The 16,703-nt window shown below is 57.9% G+C and overlaps 1 protein-coding gene and 1 pseudogene across 1 annotated transcript; one reads left to right on the plus strand and one right to left on the minus strand.

Annotated features, from left to right (window-relative positions):
- Positions 1–39: 39 nt before the first annotated feature.
- On the plus strand, positions 40–16,299 carry LOC132431901 (transcriptional enhancer factor TEF-3-like; the record flags this gene model as incomplete). The annotated part of the gene is made up of 5 exons (XM_060021641.1): positions 40–154; positions 9,474–9,490; positions 9,637–9,895; positions 11,984–12,048; positions 15,987–16,299. Coding segments are annotated over 5 exons (747 nt in total), but the record flags the coding sequence as incomplete, so codon positions are not given.
- LOC132432058 (ATP synthase subunit f, mitochondrial pseudogene) lies at positions 15,172–15,975 on the minus strand (annotated as a pseudogene).
- Positions 16,300–16,703: the final 404 nt, after the last annotated feature.

The following is a 16,703-nucleotide window of genomic DNA, read 5'->3' on the forward strand; positions in this document are numbered from 1 at the left end:
CTCCTCCGCGCCCGGCGCCTCCCGCTCCAGCCCGGCTCATTCCGCACATTCCGGTCAGCCCCCTCCCCAAGACCCCCCTTCCCCGGCCCCCCTCTTCGCTCCCTCGCGCCCGGCGGAGCCGCCCGGCCGGAGCGCCCCCGCGAGATCGGACCAGGTAAGCCGGGCGGACGCCGGGAGGAGGCCCTGCTGGGAGAGGTGGTTTGGTTGGTTGGTTCTGGGTTGGGGGGGCACTCGAGGGGGGCTGGTTCCCAGAGCTATTGTCCAGCCTGAGCCGGAGCCCCGGATCTGGGTGCCGGGAAGTTTAGAGGAAAGGGGGGGAAGCCCTCCGGGAAGCCCCGCCCACCCCTCCCACCCCACCCCCATCCCACCCCCCCGCGACCCGGACGAGTTGTTCGGGGGAGGTCGGGGAGACGGGAGCTTGGCTCCGGTGCCATCGCCTGGCCCAACGTCCGCCTTTGGGGTGTCGAGGTCGGGGTCTGGGGGCCCGCACGGTCTGGGGGGCCTGCCACCGGGGAGCTCCCAGTCCCGGGCCCCGCCGCCCTTTGGACTCCCAGCTGGCGCTCTCTCGGAGTCCGCTGGGCCCCAGCTCCACGCAGGCCTCGGGCCCGGCCTCCCGGCGCCCAGGCCGGCTCCTGCGCGCGGTGCCCGCAGCCGTGCCGGATCGTGGAGGGTGTCCGGCAGCAAAGCTGCGCGCCCCGGGCGTGTGCCCCCTGAGGGGCAGGAGCTTAAGTTCCCTCCAGTCTGCCGCCTGCGTCGGGGTGGAGTTTTCGGAGTTCCAGCCCTGAGCTCTGTGAGCCTGGCTCTAAAGGGGGCTGGATTTGGGGCCTTCTCTTCGCCACGCTTCCTCAGAGCCCTTGTTTAGACTTTAGAGGGTTTGAAGGCCGCTTGTCTCCTCTAACCCTAACCCCCCAACACCACCCCCACCATTGTCTGTCATGCCCTTTACTCCTGCCTGGGGAAGGAAGGCCGGGAGTGCCTGTCTGCGTCTGGTTTCCAGCTTAGCCAGGCCGCACGGCAGTGTCATGGAGACCCCACTGTGTCACCTTTCCAGGAGAGGGGCCCTGATCCAGGGCTGAGAGATTCTTTCTGAACAAGGGGGAATGAGGCGCTGGTGTAGGGCTTCTCAGGGGGCACCTCCTTCTGTGTCTTTACTCGCTCCAGGTAGAGGCAGAACCAGGTCAGGCCTGGACTTGTAGCCCAGGAGAGCAGGGGGTGGGGATGGGGGCTGGACACAGCTCAGAGGGGCTGGTGCGAGCCCACGGCGCCTCTGTATATCCGGCCTCCTGCAGCTGATTCTGTGTCCACATGTTCCACCCCAGTGCAGGGGGCCAGGGCGCCTCCTTGGCCAGAATGCTGGGGGCAGCCTGGGGTAAGGAGGGAAATCTAAAGTTGCCAAAAGTTAGAGATTTGGGGGAATTAGGTATTCCTCCCTTCCAGATTCTTGTAGCTCCTTTTCCAAGACCTCCCCCAAGCGATGCCACCACAGAACCACGTTCTGTGGTCTTTCTAGATCCCTAGGAGATAAACAGATGTATTTTCTAGGACTAGGCTATATGGTGACAGTGACTTCAGTGGCCCTGGATGCCCCCTCCTCAGAGAGAGGCTGGGATCCAATGGGAGTCTCAACCTTGTGGGCCTTCCCCCCCCACCATCCCCCCAGGGAGGAACAATAATTAATGCTAATTAGCGCATTTGAGCAAGGGAATGGCTGAGTAGGATGGTCAGTGATTGGCAGGACAGGTGTGTGTGTGTGTGTGTGTGTGTGTGTGTGTGTGTGTGTGTGTGTGTGTGTGTGTGTGTGTGTGTGTGTGTGTGTGAGAGACGGGTGTGTGTGTGAGACAGGGGTGTGTGTGTGTGACAGGGGTGTGTGTGTGTGACAGGGGTGTGTGTGTGTGTGTGTGTGTGTCCTGAGCCCTGCTCCTACCCTGTGTGTGTGTGTGTGTGTGTGTTGGGCCCTGCTCCCACCCTCACCTTGGTACATTCTGACAGTTGGGTAAATATTAAAACAAGAAGGAGACCTCTCAAACAGAGGAGGTCAAGAAATTAAGAGATCTGGCCCCAGCTGGGCCTTTAACCAGTTGTGTCATCCTGGTGGGCCTCAGTTTCCCTGTTTGGAATCCATGACTTCTCAGGTCCCTTTTCTCTGAGCTTCTCTCGGAGTCTCTGTCTCCTAATCAATCAGCCTTCCCTCTCTTCCCATTGTGGAACCTGAACCTGGTGGGGCCTGGAGAGGTGAGTGGGTGACCCAGTGGTCTAAGAAGAAGGTGAGGGCTAACCAGGGGGTGACTGAGGGCAGCTAAGCAGGTGAGAGTGGCTGAAAAGGTTACAGACAGCAGGTGTCAGGGGAGAGGGAGGCCGGTGGAGTCCAGGGAACTGCCCTGGGAGGTGGCAGTGGGGTCTGGCAAGGCGGGGCAGGGTAAATGATATTCAGAGGCCGCCTGGATGGCCGACCCCTCTCCCAGACGCCTCTAGGGGCTCAGGGTGGAAGTTGGAAGAGAGTGAAAGCTCCCAGCCCTGTCCACCTCTTCGCTCAGGAAGGGAGAGGTGCCTAGGGGCCAGCTGACAGGGAGGACAGTGGGGGAGGGAGCTGGTGGTGCCAGGCTCCAGGGAGCCAAGAGGGCTCCCAGTGCTGCAGCTTTCTGTGGAGGTGGCCAGGAGGTCGCAGTCTCTGCTTCCCACGTGGGCACTGCAGGAGCTGTGGGGTCTGAGGGGTGGCCTTGAGGGTCCAGGTCTCCCTCTGGGGCCGCCCTGGGGCCATGGCAGGAGCTCCTCTGCTCAGAGCTGGGGTGGAGGCCCTGTCCCCCGTGGCCTCGCCCTGCCCTCCCCTCCCCTCTGGTGTGCCAGCCTAGGGTGGTCTGCAGGAGAGGCCCTGCCCCTCCAGGGAGGACTCTGGCGGGGAGCGGGCTCTGCGGGTCCGCTCAGGGTCCCACAGGGGACTGGGGGCAGGAGCCAGAGAATTCTGTCGCTCTACAAATCCCAAAGCCTCGGCCCCTGAGGTTTCCTAGAGTGCTGATTGCTTCCTGTGCTCCCTGCCAGGCCCGACAGGACAGGAAGTGATAGAGGGAAACGAGAGTGCCACTGTGTGTGCCGCTAGATGTGTGTGAGAGAGAAGCCGAGTGGGACACTCTGTGTGGGTGATGCTGGGGGGGTGGATGCAGGTGGGGGGAACTGGGTAAAACCAGTTTGTGTGTGTGACTGCATGTGAGAGCAACTGTATGCAATATTGTGACTTGGTAACATTCACGTGTGAGAGAAGCTATGATATTCTCTGTGTGACTGACACTGCAGGTACAGGAGGGAAACTATGAATGATGTTCTTAGTGTGTGGCTGACGCTGCGTGTGTGTGTGTGTGTGTGTGTGGCTGTATGGGGGACCTATGTGTGTGAGGGGCCATCACATGGGGTACATTTATGAAAGACACCGTCTGCTTGACTAGCGGTGTGAGCTCACACTCGTGTCTGGATGGGATTCCAATGCCCCAGGTGTGTGAGGGACACTGCGATTGTGTGATGCTGTGTGTGTCAGAAGCAGAATGAGTGACACTCTGTGTGGCGTATGTTGCTGTTGCATGCCTATGTATGGCGCAGTGTGAACAGCAAATGAGATGACCTTGGGTTTGTAGAAACTCTGATGGTCTGTGTATGACTATATATGACACCACGTATGAGAAAAGTTGTCACAACATGGTGTACATGTGTGTGTAAGGGGGAAACCGTTGTGACACGGCGGACTATACCCAGTGCAGCAGGCGTGTGCTGAGAAGCTGTGGCAACAGCTGAGTGTGAAATCAGGCGTGTGGGTGAGACTGAGCACGAGAAAGAAACTCCGCACATGGAGGGACGGTGCTGTTTGTGGGGTGTGACTGAGACCGACTCTGTGGGTGGTCACATCTGAGATGATTTGCGACTGTGGGGGAGTGGGGGTGACATCCTTCAGGACTGTGGCATATATGGTGTGGGATGCCATGTATGATGAATTTGGGGGACTGTGACCCCAATGCATGTGGTGTCTACATGGAGGACCACAGAAAGAAAACTGTTGAAAACAAAGAAAGAATGGGACTTCCCTGGTGGTCCAGCAGTTAAGATTCCGCATTTCCAGTGCAGGGGGCACGGGTTTGATCCCTGGTCGGGGAACTAAGATCCCATGTGCTGTCAACATGGCCAAAAAAAATACAAGAAAGAAAGAAAGAATGTACTTAATGCCGCTGAAGTGTGCACTTAAAAACGATTAAAATGGTACATTTTTTATTACATATGTTTTATCACAATAAAAGAAGTTAAGAAAAAGAAATAAGGGAGATGCAGGTAACAGTGAATGTGCAGGACAGTAGCTGTGAAGAGGAGTGTGTGCGTTTGATAGAGAGGAGACGCCCAGGGAAAGCCTGTGTGTTTATAGACGACATTGACATTGTGACCTTCCTGAGGGGGCAACTGACTGAGGGACTAGTGGCAGCTCAGTGGGTGATCCAGAGTCCAAGGGGCCCTCTGACATGTTCACTGAGAGCTGTGAAACCCAGTTTCACCCCTTGGCTGCATCCCCGCCCCCTCCAGCTTGGATCCCTGGCCTTCCTGGAGTGGGATGAGATGAGACAGGACAGTCTCAGAGTGGGGGTGAAGGGAGGTGTGGGAAGTGGGCCCCTTCTTCCTGCAGGAGGTTTGAGGGCTCTGAGTCTCTTCCCTCCCTCCCTCCCTCCCTCCCTCCCTCCCTCCTACACTGCTGGAAGCAGGGGTGACAGTGAGGATGAGCCTTGGAGAGGGAAGCCTGGGGGGCTACCCTGCCCCATCTGCTCCCCGAGGAGCCCGCGCCCTAGGAGAGGGGGTGGGTGGGTGCAGAGACTGGATTCCCAAATTGGAAGCACATTAGTAAGCTGGGGAGGGCTGGGAAGCCCCCCTTCACCTCCCTCCTAGTGGGTTCTGCAAATTGCTTCCTCCTGTAAAAATCTCGACCCTGCTCCAGGGAGGAGGGTACTCCATCTCCAGCCTGGCAGGGTGTGGTCACTTGGCAGGGTCCCTCAGGGGTCCTTGGCCTGCAGGTGGGGGAGGCAGACACCATCCCCATCCCGCCTGCCCTGCTCTTCCATCCCAACCAGAGCACGGCCAGTTCTAGGGTGGGAGCCTCTGGCAGCTGGAGAACAGCTGGCCCGCTGTGGGGGTGGGTGGGGAGGAAGGAGGGAAAAGCGGAGGAGGCGGGGAGGCTCCCTTAGCCCTCATCTACCGCCTGCCCCATCCTCGCCCCCCTGGCTGGCCAGCCCAGCCCAGGTTTGGGGGCAGGGCATTCCGGATGAAACTGCTGGTTTCACTAATCTTCCCACACTTTGAGTGATGTTCTCACTCAAAGTGAGAGCACTCTGAGGGCTGAAGTCCTGCAAGAGTGGACAACTGCTGCCCGCTAGATGCAGCACAGTCACCGGGCTCAGTCCGACCTCCCCGCGGGGCTGGTGCCGGGGGAGGGGCGCCGGGTGCAGACACCTGCCTGGACTTGCCTTTTCTGCATCCCCCACCAGGCAGAAGCTCTGGGGGAGCCCAGGTTTCAAGCCCATCCCTCCCCCTACTTGAAAGGCGGTAGAGGGCTGGGTGGTCTGGAGGCTGCGGGGGCCTTGGGGGGTGAGGACCTAGGGCCTCTGCAGCAGCCCCTGCGCTGGCCTCCACCCCTGGAGCTGTCCAGCCAGTTATTCCAGCAGGTCTGGCCCCAGGGTGGGGAGTGGGCAGCAAGGTGCCCCTTATCTCCCTCAGGGCCCTGAGGCCTGCTCACCCAGCCTCCTATCTCCTACCCGGCCAACCACCCAGAGGCACCTTCTGACCTCAGAAGGCCCTGGGAGAGGGGAAGCGGGTGTGTGCTGGTCAGATTGAGGGTAAAGTTAGAGCGAGAACACAGGAGGTCCTTGGGCTGTGCAATACCAGGGAGATGGGAGGTGGTCCGAGAGGAGGGCTGGGGAGTAGATGGGCCAGGAGTGGGGATGTCCTGCATGTGGCCCTGTTGTGGCTGAAACCAGCCCCCAGCCCCCAGCCCCCAGCAGTGGCTCCCCTGGTCACTCCTTCCCCCGAGGTCTGCCGCAGCCTCTGAGTCTTTCTGTCCTTGGCTCGCTCGCTCGCTCGCTCTCTTTCTTTTTCTCTCTCACCACCATCTGGTTTTCCCCTCCCTCACTGCCTGACTGTGTCTGAGTTTAGTGATTTACCCCCTTCATCTGTGTGTCTCCATCTCCTCCATCTTGGTCTCTGTCTTTCTGTCTCTGTTGGTCATAGTGACTCTCTCCCTCACTCTCTCCTCACTCCCCCCAATGTCTGTGGTTCTCACTCTCTCCAGCACTCTACCTGTTCCGTATGTCTGTCTCTCTCTGGATCTCTGTCTCTCCCTCTGGGTCTCACTCCAAGATCCCCTCTCTAGGTCTCTTTATTTTGTCTCTCACTCTGTGACTGTCCCGTCTCTTTTGTCTGTTTTCTTGTCTGTCTCCTGCTCTCTTCACCCACCCCCAGACTTGCCCACACTGTGTCCCCCTTCCTCTCCTGTCTATCCCAAGCTCCACCCTCTTTGCCTCTCACTTGGGTCTTTCTCCCCCTTCTCCCACCCCTCCTGGTGGTGCAGCCCAGCAACGCAGAGGTTCTAGACACCTGGGACAGTGTCAACGAGCAGCTGGGGGGCTGCCACCCCTGTCAACCCCACTCTGTAAAGGGCAGATAAGACCCAATGCTGGGCTGGGGCTGCCTTCCCCTGGGGCCTGCCCTCTGACCCCAGGCAGCCCCCTCCACCATGCCTGAGTCCCACATTGGCCTCAGTCCAGCCCTGCAGCTGGCTGAGGAACCCATAGCCTCCTCCCTGCCCCCAGCCTGAGTCCCAGTGGTTTGGGGTCTAAGGAGAGGAGGGTGGCCTGCTCTCACCTCTGTCCTCATCCCACAGCAGTAACTCTGGGAAAGCCAGAGCAGCCAGTGCAGACTCCTTGCACTGACCTGCTCCTGAGTGATGCGGTAGGACAGAGACCCCAGTTCAGCCCCCAGCGGGGCTCAGCTGCCCGCCTGCCATTGCCCACGGGTATGCCTCGGTCTGGGGGTACAAACATTCTTATTGGGGTGTCCGCTCGCGCACCCATGCAGCGTACTGCACACACGTGCTCCAGTGCATTGCTCTGTGGGGTGGGGGTCACCTGCGGACCCCTGTGTGGGTGCCTCTCCCCGCAGGGGTGTTCCTGGAAAGTGAGTCTAGCATGTGCCTGTGAGCCAGCGGAAGGGACGGTGGTCCTGCTTCTCTCCTTGACTTGTCCTTGTGGCCGCCCCCTCGGCTCCCCTCCCCCTCACCAGCTGCCAGCAGTCCCAGCCAGGGGCCGCCGCCCCGCCCCCCCAGTCTGTCCCAGCTCCCAAGCACTGCTGTGTTCGCCATATTTGGCCACAGTGCTCCTGCGGGGGGCGGGGCGGGGCTGACATCACCCCGAGAAGGGGGGGCCACTCCCTGGATGAGGGGAGGCGGGCACAGACTTGGGGGAGGCAAGAAAGTTGCTTTGAAAAGTCTGGGGCTGCCAGGGCCCCCCATGCGCCAGGCCCCTGCTGCTCTGAGGGAGGCCTCAGGAAAAGATTTGGGGGGAAATGGATTGAGGACTCTGTTGGGAGGGGTCTTAGCTCATTGTAGTCCCTCTTCTGCCTCCCCTCTAACGCCGCCTGTGGCACTGTCAGACTTGGGGCACTGGGGTGGGGCGGTGGCTTGCCTCCCAGCTAGCTCAGTATAGGCGCCGCTGTGTCCCCCGGCATCCCACCCCTCCCCCCCACTCTTATTACAAGAACTTGCCTTCAAGGGGTTGAGGAGGGGATGGGGATGAGAATACAGCTTGCGGGAGTGAGCAGAGGGGTGTGGCCCCTCTGACCCGTCAGGAGCATGGCTTCCTCTCTCCCTGGCTGCCTTCTGGTGTGGTGGTCTTGGAGACCTCACAGGAAGGGTTACAGCGGTCTGGGGGTCCTTGAAGTTGCTCCAGCCACCTGTGCTGGGGGGGACCCTGTGGTCTGGACCCCACTGGGCATTCTCAGGTGGTTGCCATGACAACCCATGACAACCCATGCTGGGCCTCCTTTCCCTCTGCAGATGGTGGGGCTTCTTACCTTGGTTAAGAGACTGAAGCTAGATTGCCTGTGTTCAGAACCCAGCTCTAGCACTTACCAGCTGTGTGTCCTTGGGCAAATTGCTTAACCCCTCTGTTCTTTGGTTTCCTCATCTGTAAAGTAGAAGCAATAATAGTATCTACCTCATAGGTGATTGTGAGGATTAAATGAGTCAATGTGTATAAAGTCCCAGACTAGGGCCTGCCGTATGCAGGTGCTGTCATTCGTAGTAGAGTTAAATGTAAACTCTATATCCATCTGACATTCAGGCCCCCAGGCCCTCCCCATCCCATGCCACTAGCAACTGCCTTCAAGCCTTCCAAAGCAAAGAGGTGGCCCCCACAGGGAAAATCCCCACCCACTTGACAAGACCTGGAATTCTTGTTTGAGGGGAAAGAAGTCTCTTCCCCAGCTTCTGATGGGGTCTCCCACTCTCCACCCTGCGCCCCCCTTTCCCTACAGCCCAGAGCAAAGTCCTGGGGTCTAGCCATCTGGGGCTCTGGGGCTCCCAGGACCCTGATACACCTTGGACATGTGGTTCTGAGGCTGAAGGGAGCGGGGGGGTGAGCCTTAGAGCTGTGTGTGTTGGGGGACTGTTTGGGTGTGATCTGCTTTAATAACCCAGCCTGGAGTGTGCAGGGAACTCAGAGTTTACAGAGCCCTGGCCCATCCACGATGTGGGCCAGGGCAGGGGCCAGCATGTGGGTGGTTTATGGGCTGCTGTGGGGCCAGGAGGTGCAGGAACAGGAAGTGGGATGGAGGAGTGGGTGGGGTTGAGCAAGGCTGTCGGCCAGGCACCTTCTCAGCTGCTCCCTTACCAGCCAGTGTCACTCCCGTCTCATGATTCCTGGGGCAGTTCCTGCCCTGCGTTTAGGTTCCTTGGCAGGGTTCTCATGAGTAATCTTTTGGGGAAGGCAAAACTGTACCCTTCCTGGGTCTGGGACCCTCCTCAGACCACAGCAGGTCCTTGGCAGGATTGCACTGATGCTGGGGGGGAGAATGAGGGGTGGGGGTCCCTGGTTGGGGATCCAGATGACAAGGAGGAGGAGCTGGCAGAGCGAGAGCCAAGGAGCCCCTCTGAGAGCCGTAGAAGCCCTGGGCCCTGCCCCTCGTGGTCCTTCTCTCTGCCCATCATGGTGCCTTTGGCAGCTGCATGGCCTTGTGAGCCTGTTTGCCTCATCTGAATAATGGGCATCACTCCTTGCCCTCCCTGCCTTAGTTTTGAGGATTGAATAAATATGAAAGTACTTTTTCCCCACAAAAGTACTGTGTAGGTATAAAGCATTGTTACTGTTGATCACCACCAGGCATCATGGTTGGCACTTTGTCTGATCTCATTTCATTTTAACCCTCACAACCTCAAAGGAGACCTTTCCTTCGTTTTACAGGACTGAGGCTCAGAGAGGTGAAGTAACTCATCCAAGGTCACACAGCACTGACTAAACATAACCTCTGGTTGCCTCCACCCAACCCTGGAGCACCTGCCCCAGGGGTGGAGATTGCTGTGGTCTGGGAGGACCCTGCCCTAACCCCTCTGCGTCTGCCCCCCAGGCTCAGGCTGCCCAGTGGGCTCAGGCCCAGAGCCCAGAGCCCAGAGCAACCAGCACAATAGCGTCCAACAGCTGGAATGCCAGCAGCAGCCCCGGGGAGGCCCGGGAGGATGGGCCCGAGGGCCTGGACAAGGGGCTGGACAACGATGCGGAGGGCGTGTGGAGCCCGGACATCGAGCAGAGCTTCCAGGAGGCCCTGGCCATCTACCCACCCTGCGGCCGTCGCAAGATCATCCTGTCGGACGAGGGCAAGATGTACGGTGCGTGTGGGGAGGCACAGGGACCCTGGACTGGACTTGGGGAGGCGGTCCAGCCCTCCTCACCCCTCCCTCTGCTCTCTGCCCCCTCACCCAACCGGTTTGGCGAAGTCCCGGAGGCCGCCAGCCCTCTGAGGGCGGGCGGGTCTGGGCGTGCAAGCCTGTGTGTCTGGATCCTCCTCATAAACAGGCCAGGTTTGCCCCCTCCACCTGAGCGCAGCCCACACGCCACCCCACCCCCACCCCCCCAGCCCACCCCCGATTGCCCCTCCTCTCCTCGCCCCGGCCAGCCTGGAGGTTTCGGGGTGACTCAGTGGGCCCGGGAAACTGGGTCAATCCGGTGTGTTCTAGGCTGGGCCCAGGAGAGGGTCCCTCTCCTGGGAGGACGTGGGGGAGCCCGAGGGGTGAGACCTGGGGTGGGATCCCAGCAGAGAACAGTGTTTCCCACTGGCGAGTTCCCTCCAGAGAACAGGAGGCGTGGAGAGGGGGCTGCTTCACACTGCGGGGAGGCCCACAGTGTGACAGGGCTTGCGTGGGGAAGGGCGCTGGAGAGACAAGGGGACTCCCTCACTCCTCACACCCCCTCCCAAGTCTGCTGCTCTCCTGGCCCCTCTCTTTGCCACCTTGCCTACCTCCTGCCTCCAGAAGGGAGCATCCACCCTGGTCCAGCCCTGAGAGGGCTCTCCCAGGGCTGCATTTTTGGGATAACTCAACCCTTTGGGGCCTGACTCCTTGCCAGCTCCCTCCAACCCGCCCCGACAGCCTATGGCTGGGTGAGGCAGGCCCTCAGCCTGTCCCCTCCCAGTGTCCAACACCGGCTGGGCTGCCCCGTGTCCCCTGCCCAACAACCGTGCCACGCCCACCCCCAGCCCCAGAGCCCCACTCACGGGGCAGGCAGATGTTCCAGGGCGCCTTCCATAGGGCGGGGGCTGCCTGCCCCCACTGCTCCCTCCCAGACGGCTGGGGCAGCCCCACAGGGTATTTTTAGACAGGGCGGAGGGAGTGGGGTGGAGAGGGGCAGGCAGGAAGGGAGGAGCTGTGGGGCCAGTTCCGTCATGGAAGAGGAATCTGGAGAATGCGGTCCTTCTGGGGAGGCTATGGGGTTGGGGGGCAGGGGGCCTGAATTTGGGGGTAAGAAGCCTACACGCTGAGGATGCTAACACATGCTTCACTGTGCGTCCCAAGCACCCCCTTTAAAGGGCCAAGCCCCCTGGATGCCGGCCAGCCTCTGGGCCCCCAGAGGGTCCCTGGTGCTGAGCAGAGCCCCCCACCCCAAGTTTGATGGGCTGCACTCTCTCACAGGGAGGGACAGACACTGGTAACCAGTGACATGGGGGTGACAGGTTCAAGGACACAGTGACATGCTCAGTGACACATCTTGACCCAGGCTGTCAGTGTAGGAGACGTGTTGGAGACCATCTGGTCCTTCCTGCCCGTTTCACCAGAGAAGGGCAGGGACTTGTCCAGGGTCTCCTGGTGGCAAGGACAGCTAGGACAGGAACCCAGGCCAGAGTTCTTACAGACACACACAGGTATGCATGCCCAGACATCTCTCTCTCTCTCTCTCTTTTTCTCGCGCTCTCTCTCTCTCTCTCTCTCTCTCTCTCTCTCTCTCTCTCTCACACACACACACACACACACACACACACACACACACACACACACACACACGAGCCCTTACCCTCGGAGGTTTGGAGCTGGTGACAGCACGGAGAGGAAGGAAGCACTGCGGGGGGCTGGGAGTGAGGGGCCCAGCTGTCCTGCAGCCCTTCGGCCACACCTGCCCCTGTCTGTCTCGCAGGGAAACCTGTCAAGCCGCCTGACATTGTTCCACCTCCTGCTCTGCTGCCCCTCCCCCAACAGCAGCCCCCCAGGTCCTGGAGGCGGTGGGGGGAGCTCTGGGACTTCCCCACCATCCTTCACCCACCCCGCTTGTGCCCCTTAGGTGGGGTGGAGCGAAGAGAGTGGGGAGAGAAAACAAGAGCAGCATGTGTGGGAGGGGCCTGGTGTATTTCCAGCTGGTGGGGGGGTCTCCAGCCACCAGGGGTCCCCTTTGACCACTCCCCATTTTTTCCTCTCACCCCAATCTAGGCCGAAATGAGTTGATCGCACGGTATATTAAATTGAGGACGGGAAAGACTCGGACAAGAAAACAGGTAAAAGATAATTTATGCTGCGACCCCTCTGCCCGCACACACTCCCCTGCCTCTGTCAGTCCCTCCCAGGCCGAGCTGTCCCATTGCCCTGCCTGCCTCCTCAGAGCTGCCCCCTTGCCCAACCCACTCCCCTAGCTCCCTGACCGGGGCTTGAACCCATGCCACCTGCATTGGGAGCGAGGAGTCTTCACCACTGCACCGCCAGGGAAGTCCCCACTGTCCTTTCTGACCCCCGTCCCAGACCTGTGATCCAGCGACCACAGATACGCCCCAGTGGGCAAATGTGGCAGCTGCATGTCACTGCCCTGAGTGGCTCGCTGACCAGTCAGGGAGACAGGCAGTTGGACAGGTGAGGGCAGAGCAGGGCAGCATGGCTGAGATCGGAGCATGTACTGTCAGACAAGCATTGAACCTGGACCAGGGAGGGGAAGGGAGGGGGGAGGGCTAGGAAGGCTTCCTGGAGGAGATGACACTCAAGATGTATTTTTAAGAAGGAAGAGGATTTAGCCAGGCAGGAAAAAGGGAGAGGATTCTTCCAGGCTGAGGAAGTTGGCTATACAAATAGTAATTGTAAGCCCATTCAGAGCTGACTTTGTATTAATTTATTTAGTCCTCATAGCAACCTTATGAAGTAGGTACAGTAATTATCTCCATTTTACAGGTGAGGAAACCAAGGCACAGGGAAGTTAAGTAACTTCCTAAGGTCACTCTGCGGGTAGGTGGTGGATCCAGGATTCAACCCACTGGGCAGGAAAGAGCCTTCCGTTAGCAGTGTGGTGTGTGGAGGGAGGGGTGGGAAAAGCCGAGGGCTGTGAGAGATTGAGCTGGAGGCCAGAGGGACAGGTTTTCCTGGGGGCAACTGGGGGCCTTGGAAGGGAATAGATCAGGGTGTGGCACGTGGCAGCTGTCAAGGCATCTCGTCTCCGGAACACCCAAGGCAGTGGATAGAGAGGACCAGGCCAAGGCAGGGACCTAGGTCAGCAGCGGTGGCCTGGGCAGCGGCAATGGTGAGGGTAGTGGTGGTAGGGACGGAAGAAACTGGTGATTTGGGAGATGATTGGGTGGCGGGAGAGAGGCAGGCTCTAAGCAGGGACCTGGAGAACCGAGGCCAGCTCTGGCCCTCAGCCCCCCAAACCTCCCTCTTTGGTTGGGGTTTGAGCCTTGCACCCACCCCCGAGATCCTCACTGTCTTAAAGGAAGGTTCTGGGTCCACGCACCCAATGCGGGAGTAGAAATGCTCCCTCGTTGTTCAGGCCTTTATTAACCACTCTCCCTGGGCCAGTTCATGTACAGCATTTATTGACTTAGCAAATCATTGAGCTACTGCTATGTTCTCGGTACAAGGGATCCGGCGAGGAACTGGACGGACAAGGGCCCAGTTCCCTGGAGCCTGGGGCCACAGGAGGAATACTGGCTGATCAGCCCTGGGGTTCAAATACCTTGCTCCTATACCTGCGGGCAGGGGGTGCCTCATCTCCAGCCTCTGTTCCTCAGCCATTCAATAGCTGATATGTAGAACAGAGTGTATTTGTATAAGAATGTGCCGCTGCTGTTGCTATTATTATTACTGTAGTTATAAACAGAAAGCCATCCCAGGCACAGGAGGAGGGCACTGTCCCAGCGTGTCCTGCTTCACCTAAAAGACATGTTCATAGGAACCTGTTTGTCAGAGTTGGAAGGGGCCCAGGGATCTTTAAGCGAGGCCCAGGGAGGGTAGCAGAGCCTCTTAATTCTGGGTCCAGCATCATACCTGCTCCTGGCCAGGTATCCCGAGAAGGCTGGCTGTACGTTAACATTTTACAAATGAGCTGTCGGCAAGCTCAGGATTTTTAAAACCTCTGGCCTTTGTCATTTTGCAAGGGTGGCACTCCTCTAACTTTATTCTGTATTAGAACTCTGATGTCTGATATCTCCTTAAAGGGGGTTCCTTCCTATGGTTGTGAGAACAAGGCATGTCTTTATGTGTCGCAAAGAGCAGCCCGCTGACATGCACGGTTTTTTGGTTGTTTTCATTTTACTCTCTGTTGAAAAAAAATGCCATTTTCATTTTTTTTTACAGATACGTACAGCAATTAATAGCAAGTGCAGTGCCTCCTTATTGAAAACGCAGCTAAATATTACATTAGGATTAAGTCCCATGTGACTTTCAGCTGTCACAGAGTTGACCATTTGGAGATAGTTCTCTGGGCTAAGGGTATATTGGTGGTGGCCAAGTGGGCTGTGGAGTCAGGCCACCTGGGTTCATCTGTGTGACCTTGGATAAGTTGCTTAACCTCTCTGTGCTTTGGTTTCATCATCTGTAAACTGGGAATAATATTAGTACCGACTTCTTAGCATTGCTGTAAAGGTCAGAGGAGTTGGTACATGTAAAGTGCTGGGAACAATAGTAGCTGTGCTCGGTAAACGTCAGTTATTGTCATGACGTGAAGTGATCGGGAATCTTGCCAGACATAGGTCTGAATCCTAGGCACCATGAGATGGCATGAGAAGCACCCGCCTAGGTTCTAACCAAGCAGCAGGGGGCTGCCTAGCATCGCGTACATAGTAACTTTTAGTCCATGATTAAAAAGAAAAGAAACTGTTTCTTTATGGAGATAAAAACAACTTGCAAAGAAAGCCAACAGCAATTGCTGATAATGAAAGTGTGAAGCAGCTTAGAGGATCCACCTGTTCCCTCACGCTTGTTTCATGGGGAAAACAGTGACACTTAGGTTCTCTGAGGCTGAGGGCCAGATCCTTGACAATGCCAAGGTCTGTTGTGCAAGCCCAGGGCGCACACATCCAGACCGTGACTAGCTCAGGTCTGCCAGGACAGGGAGGCTTCAGGGAGGAGGGGCTGGAGAAGAAATGCAGTTAAAAGCACATACTGCGTGCATAGAGATAGTGTACACTGCCATGTATTAGTCCGAGGAGAAGGAATGTGTACTGGGGGAGGAAGCTGCAGGAGTCAGACCAGGCCAGGTTTCATAGGCCGGCAAGCTGGTGGGGTTCTCAGGAGGATTTAGGCAGTGGTACAGGGGAGACCTTTTGTGAAGGATTTTGGGCTTGATGTATAATCTGGTGGCCAGCAGGAGCATTATGGCCATGGCTAGCCTCTGTGATGCCAATTAGGAAAAAAAGTGTCTCCTCTGAGGACACCAGTGAGAAAAAGGCACCCCTTTTTGGAAGAATACAAAGATGCTCTTCCTCTGTTGTTTACCAGTCATCTTTTATTGGGTGTTAATTCTCAATTAGGATATGAAAGGATTCAGGGCTGCTGGGCAAAGGTCAGGAATGCAGAGTGTGCCCTTCACACCGGGCCCTCTTCAGTGGTACTTGCGTGGCCACTCGTGTTCGAACTCCTTGTAAGAACAGCAGTAGTTGAAAAGCATGTAAGCTGCCAGCACCGTAGAAAGCCCAGCGAAGCTCCCTTTCTTCACACTGACATACTTATTGTAATACTGGTAGTAACCTCTTTGAAATGCTCCAGCAATGCCTTTAGGGGTGAAATCCTGCGTCAGTATCCAGCTTGGCAGCTCCCCTATTTTGACATCCAGGAGCTTCTCTTCCTTCAGTGGTATGACTGATGCCATTTTGGATTCCTGGGTCTCTCTTCCTCCACTTTAGATGCAGTCGTGCACCAGGGCACATAGCTTGGCCAGCAGAGCTTGGGCTGGATTTTAGCCCTCACTGGGCCAGGTGCGCTTATGCAGTGAACAACCTGTACAACTGTACATGGTGCTCCTGAAAGCCACGGTAGGCCCTTGATCAAGACAGGGCCAAAAGAGGGCAGAATTGGCAGGGCCAAGGTGTGTCTGCCCACAGGGGCCCCACGGTTGCCCCTCTTACATTTGGTCCCAGAGATGAGGGCTGGGATGCTCCTTGCCCATGGCTACCCTGTGCTATGCCTCCTCACTGTCTGTGTTTTCCTCTCTGGCTGGGCGCGGGGCGGCCCCTAGGTGTCCAGCCACATACAGGTTCTAGCTCGGAAGAAGGTGCGGGAGTACCAGGTTGGCATCAAGGTACGTTGGGCGCCTGACTGGGGCCTCCAGCCCTTCCTTGGCCTCTCACTCACGGCGCCAATACCACTTTCTCTGCACGGCTCAGGCCTCTGCCTTGGCTGGCTCTCTGGCCGCACTGTGCCTCTTTTCTGGCTGAAACTCTGTTCTTGCCTCTTCTGTTCTTTCTGTTCTTTTTCTCTTTCTCTCTCTCTCTCTCCCTACAGGTCTCTAGCCACTTGCAGGTTCTAGCCAGGCGGAAATCTCGGGAGATTCAGTCCAAGCTGAAGGTATGGGGTCCCCTGCCACTTGGCCTGGCCCTGCCCAGGCCTGATGCTGCTCTCTGACCCCAGCCCGGGACAGGGAAGGGGCTGAGGAGCTATGGGGGGCAGCAGGGGGGTCTCAGAAAGACAAGCAGCAGACGAAGCCCATTTGCCACTTCAGGCTACACAGGGTCAGAGCCCCTGGAGAGTAAGCAGGAACCCAAGGGGACAGCCAGCCCTACAGCGAGGGAGAGGAAGACCACCTGGGGGCCACTAAGGCCCACCTCTCTTCTTCTCCATTTTCCTTTTCTCCTTCCTCCTAACTGCTGCTTGCTAATTGCATGGGGACTCCAGGTGGGCAGGGAGGAGACACTGGTGGGGACTGGCGGGCATGGCCATTCCTTGTTGGACGCTC

This window comes from Delphinus delphis, chromosome 10, assembly GCF_949987515.2.
Source record: "Delphinus delphis chromosome 10, mDelDel1.2, whole genome shotgun sequence".
Lineage (NCBI taxonomy): Eukaryota > Metazoa > Chordata > Mammalia > Artiodactyla > Delphinidae > Delphinus > Delphinus delphis.